Source organism: Armigeres subalbatus, chromosome 1, assembly GCF_024139115.2.
Source record: "Armigeres subalbatus isolate Guangzhou_Male chromosome 1, GZ_Asu_2, whole genome shotgun sequence".
In the NCBI taxonomy this organism is placed as follows: domain Eukaryota; kingdom Metazoa; phylum Arthropoda; class Insecta; order Diptera; family Culicidae; genus Armigeres; species Armigeres subalbatus.
The window spans coordinates 40,838,895-40,844,309 of record NC_085139.1 but is presented as its reverse complement, the minus strand read 5'-3'; the positions used below and the strand labels follow the sequence as shown (position 1 = coordinate 40,844,309).

The following is a 5,415-nucleotide window of genomic DNA, read 5'->3' as shown; positions in this document are numbered from 1 at the left end:
AATCGCGTTTTTCGAGGTAAACATTTTCAGAAGCAAGCGTTTTTTATGATTCAAAGTGAAAAATATTATTCAAATCAAAGTGAAACGTGTAAAGCATGAATCCGGAGAACCATTCGAGCCTGCAGGATTCAAGCACATCTGGAATATGTCGAGTGTGCATGCTGAGCGACACGGCGGAGTCGCTGCTCTCCATCGACGCTGAGTTGGAGCCGGGTGCTCCGATTGTCGACGTAATCGGTGAATTGACCTCCATCCAGATACGTCTGAAGGATGGCCTCCCGGAGGAGATCTGCCCGGAGTGTGTGGATGAGCTTAAGCATTTTATCGAGTTTATCAGGAAGGTGCGAAGATCCGATCGGAAGTTGCGCCGGATGTTCAAGGCCAAAGCGGATAGTTCCGGCGATAAAAGTGGAGCTTCTGATGATCTAAAAGTTAAAGTCGAAATCGAGAATTGGAATTGTAAGGAAGAGCTTATGGTAGAGGATGCTACAGAAGAAGTACTGGAGGAAGTGATTGTGGAAGAAGAATACCTGGAGATAGAGGAAGATACGGTATGGAAAATTGAACAATTCACGGCAGAAGAGCCAAATCGAAGCGCTGAAATGGGCGAGGAGAATTCTGAACTTGAGTTCGTCGGGTTTGATGATATGGAGCCGCAGCCCAAGGTGGTTGTCCCCGATTTGACGACACGGAAGCAAAAACGAAAGCGGATCTATCACAGATATAACAGAAATCCAGAGGACTATAGCGTTCTGGACGAAATGGAACAGAAAATGTTCACGACGTTGGAATTGGACGAAGGGGATTTCCTGTGCTGCGCGTGTTACAAAATTTTTCCAACCGAGGATGAATTGAAGGATCATTGTGAGGAGCATAGCAAAAAGTCCAGGTTGAATATTATGAGACCGCATATTTGTGATATCTGCTTTAAAAGGTACACAACTGCACAGGGTCTGGCGCTGCATGTTAAGCAATCGCGGAACGCCAGAAAGGTGTACGAGTGCATTCGATGCAAGTCTCGGTTTTTGAATTCCAAGACACGGCGAGAACATGCCCACAACCATCCACAGAAGGAGGTAATGCAATCGGTAGTAATAGCACCGATAAGAATTCAACCAAGCCATCGCAAGGGAAGGATTTGCTGTGCTCAAGGTTGCAATGAATCGTTCCCTACAGATGAGGAGCTGATCGAACATGCTGTTGAGGCACATCGCTTGAACAGGGTGGCCGCCACACTGCCGGAATATCAGAACAGACCGTTTGAGTGTCCGGTTTGCTACAAGAGGTTCTATGATCAAACTTCTATGATATCACATCAGAAACGAAAATACAAAACACCACTCCGCCAGTGTTCGATTTGTGGGGCAAAAGTTCATGGAGCCGTGGCGTTGGCTTCGCACGAGCGAATGCACACCGGTATTAAACCGTTCCCGTGCGATTCCTGTAGCAAAACGTTTGCCAGCACTGCTCTGCTGAAAGCACACTCCCTCGTTCACCGCAAAGACAAACTCTTCATTTGTCTGGTCTGCGGTAAGGGTTTCAATCGAAAGGCTACCCTGCAAAAGCACGAACTGATCCATTCGAATTTGTCGGTGTTCGAGTGTGAAGTTTGCGCAAAACCATTCCGAACTAAACCAAGATTGGAGCTGCATATGAGAACTCACACCGGGTTCAAGCCGTACCAGTGCAGGTTCGTTTTGGGAGCTTAAGAATAATTATAAACTCTAATACATAACTTAATTTTTTTCAACATACTCTTAGGTATTGCGACAAGGCCTTTGCAGATCACAGTAATCGCCAGCGGCATGAGATGGGACATACTGGAATTAAGCCGCATAAGTGTTCACAGTGCGATAAAACCTTCATCACGAAGCGTCTGCAGGCGGAACATGAAAGGTCCAATCATTGTAAGTTGTCGATAGTTTAGTTTAGAATAATCTTATGAATTGTATTAATGGCATTTATTTTTCACCAGCCATTGCGACGGTTTATACCTGCACCACATGTCCGGAGTGGTTCACCAACAGAGCCTCGCTGAATGCGCATAAGGCAATGCACGAGGATGAAGATCATTCGGCTGTGACCATGCTAGACTAATGCGTTCCCGTTTTTAGTAATGTACAATTTAATAATAGTTGATAGAAACTATAAAAAAGCCTTCTACATAGTTATAGAAAAAAGAGAAAACAGAAAACCTTATACATATTGCAAATTTAATAAGGCCGATACAAATATTTAAAAACAATGTATGTCTCCCTCCCTCGGAAACCAGCTGGACATCATTTTAATTAAATATTTGTAACGGCTTAATCAGGAATGAATGAACCAATATGCTGCCCCATATTTGCATAAGCGTCCCATGTCAGTTTGTTTTTCAACTTGAGTAATATGCCATTGAATTTTACATGGAGAAATACAAAAAATTGTAATGCATTGATGATCAGATCACCTTTATTATTGTATTGAACACGCTGTCAAACAAAAGCTGATGCGCAGTCTCGTTTACGCCAGCAAAATCAAATCGAAAAACGTTTTGAACGAACTACCTTGGTTCGAAAGTTTCGTTCGTCCGAACAATATCTGGAACGTGACTGCTAAGCGAATAAATCACAAGATGGAACATCACAAGTGGGTCTTGGTTTTTTAAATTTTTAGAACAAAAGCTTATTATTTTGTTAGTTTTTCTTAAAGATTATTTCTGGCTTATTTCTTGAAGAAAATCAAAACCGTTAATAATCGACATGACCTGACATGACATTGACCTGATTTTGTTGCTCCTCGTTTTTATCACTTTGTGGCAACACTGCCTCTTGAAGAGAAAGACCAAAGTAGAGAAGAAAGTCAGTTAGTGCGTGACAGTTAAAGATAACGGACGTATACGTTTTCTGAATAAAAAGTATTCTTTCAATCGGCGCGTTTATTTCTTTCATTTTCGTTTCCGTACATCGTGCTCCTCGATCCCGTCGTACGCCTGGTCATAAATTGGTGACCCCGACGTGATTTTTACGGAGAGAAAAGTGATTTAAGATCGCCACGATTTGCGACTCAAAAAGAAAACAAAATGGCGAATCCTGCTGAAAATCCAACACCAGCCGCTGCTGCTGCCGTCGCTGTTAAGCTACCCGACTTTTGGAAGTTGGATCCAACTATGTGGTTCGCATAAGCCGAGGCACAATTTGCGTTGGCTGGCGTAACACAAGACGTAACCAAATTCCACCACATCGTTGCGAAAATCGATCAATCAGTGATCTGTCATGTGGCGGATCTGGTGAAAGATCCTCCAGTCGCCGGAAGGTATGCGGAAATCAAAAAACGCCTGATTTCACGATTCGAGCTTACACCGCAGTCGAAACTGGAAAAGCTACTAGGTTTCTGCGATCTGGGCGATTTGCGTCCCACCCATCTACTTTCCAAGATGCAAGAGCTGTCATCCGGACTCAATGTCGATGAGGAATTTTTGAAAATGCTGTTTCTTCAAAGGATGCCCGCCAACATTCGCGCTGTTTTGAGCATTAATAACGGTAGTCTTTCAAAACTTGCCGAGATGGGAGACAAGATGATTGACCTTGTTCCACACGTCGCTGCCGTGAAAACAATTCCTGTAGAACCATTGACGGAATCGAACACCCAGGAGAGCCTGGGGGAACAAATAGCCGCGCTAACAGCCGAAATACGTCGCCTAAAATCTGGCCCGGGCAGATCACGAACCCGTTCGGTATCGCGTCATCGTAGTGAAAATGGAGGTGCCATCTGCTGGTATCACCGTAAGTATGGCGGTCAAGCCGAACGATGCCGTAGCCCCTGCAAGTATCACCAACAAAAAAACTGAAAAGTCACCCACCAGAAGCGTGTGAGGTAGGTGGGTGAGAAGCAACAAAGCCGTCGATTACTTATCTACGATCGAACATCAAACAAGCGATTCCTAGTGGACACCGGATCCGACGTGTGAATAATACCAGCGACTAGGAAGGATAAACAAAGCGGATCATCATCATTTCAACTACATGCAGCAAATGGATCAACAATAAGAACATACAGTTCTCGATTTGCCACAGCAGACCTCTGATTGCGATGCAGATTTTCATGGAATTTTCTTCTTGCGGATGTTACTAAAGCTATCATAGGAGCTGACTTCCTAGTGAATTTTGGCATAGTCGTGGACCTGAAAATTGTCAACTGATTGATGGAAGCACAAAACTGCACTCCGTTGGTGGGTTCATGACCGCTGTTGTTCATAGCATTACAACTCTCGATCAACGTCATCCGTTCCATGATATACTTGCCGACTTTGGAGAAATTACGATGCCATCGACTATGCGGAAAATTGTGCATCGTGAAGTCTCTCACAACATTCAAACAAAAGGCCCCCCATCGCCTGCAAATCGCGTCGAATGGCACCGGACAAAGTCAAAGCGGCAAAGAAAGGGTTCGAAACCATGATGGAGTTGGGAATTTGTCGTCCATCGAAAAGCAGCTGGGCCAGCCCACTACACTGTGTTCCCAAAAAGAATGGCGAGTGGCGCTTCGTGGGAGACTATCGAAGTCTAAACCGTGTCACGATTCCAGACCGGTATCCGGTACCACACATACACGACCTTCTCAATAACTTTCTCGGAAAGCGCATATTCACAACATTGGATATGGTTCGGGCGTACCACCACATACCTGTCGCGGAATCTGATACAGTCAAATTTCACTCGTTGGGCTATCTTTAGATGGGCTACGATTTAGTTGGGTGCCCGTTAGTTGGGCTGTAGCCCACTTAAAACGAAGGTGGACGTCAAATTATGACATTAACGGCAGTTTTTTTTTCTTTTTCGCAGTTGGCAGCTTGACAGATGAAATCTCAGCCCAACTAACGAAAGTCTTTCAATAGATGGGCTACGAGCTTAGCCCAACGAGCGAAAGTTGACTGTATAGCAAAAACTGCCGTTATAACGCCCTTTGGACTGTTCGAGTTTACACGAATGCAATTTGGATTGTGTAACGCGAGCCAAACGTTCCAGCGTTTTATGAATCGTATTCTTGGAGATCTTGATTTTGTCGTGGTGTTTGTGGACGATATCTGCATTGCATCAGCATCAGAAGAGGAGCATCGAGAACATATACGCGTCGTGTTCGAACTTACTTACTTACTTATGGATCCTGTACACCTCCGGTGGTGCAAAGGGCCGACTTGAAAGATCTCCATCCTGAGCGATGCCCGGCTATCGCTTTAACCTGTTGCCAGGTTAGATTTCGGTCGACTTCTTTTATTTCTTTATTGAGGCTTCTCCGCCATGAGCCTCTGGGTCTGCCTCTGCTGCGATGTCCCGCTGGGTTCCAGTCTAATGCTTGCTTACAGATTTCGTTTCCGCCCCTACGTAGAGTGTGGCCGACCCAGCCCCACTTCCGATCCCGAATTTCTGTTGTTAT

The 5,415-nt window shown here is 44.8% G+C and overlaps 1 protein-coding gene across 1 annotated transcript; it reads left to right on the top strand.

Moving 5' to 3' along the window:
• Positions 1-2,440, top strand: LOC134208306 (zinc finger protein ZFP2-like). The gene is made up of 3 exons (XM_062684317.1): positions 1-1,690; positions 1,762-1,907; positions 1,976-2,440. The coding sequence occupies exons 1-3, from the start codon at positions 96-98 to the stop codon at positions 2,095-2,097; spliced, it is 1,863 nt and encodes a 620-aa protein (XP_062540301.1). The 5' UTR covers positions 1-95; the 3' UTR covers positions 2,098-2,440.
• Positions 2,441-5,415: the final 2,975 nt, after the last annotated feature.

Excerpts from the sequence above, each read along its gene's own strand:
- LOC134208306 (XM_062684317.1), top strand. The coding sequence starts at position 96 with ATGAATCCGGAGAACCATTCGAGCCTGCAGGATTCAAGCACATCTGGA. Across the intron at positions 1,691-1,761 it reads TTCAAGCCGTACCAGTGCAG|GTATTGCGACAAGGCCTTTG; the intron begins GTTCGTTTTGGG and ends ACATACTCTTAG. Across the intron at positions 1,908-1,975 it reads ACATGAAAGGTCCAATCATT|CCATTGCGACGGTTTATACC; the intron begins GTAAGTTGTCGA and ends ATTTTTCACCAG.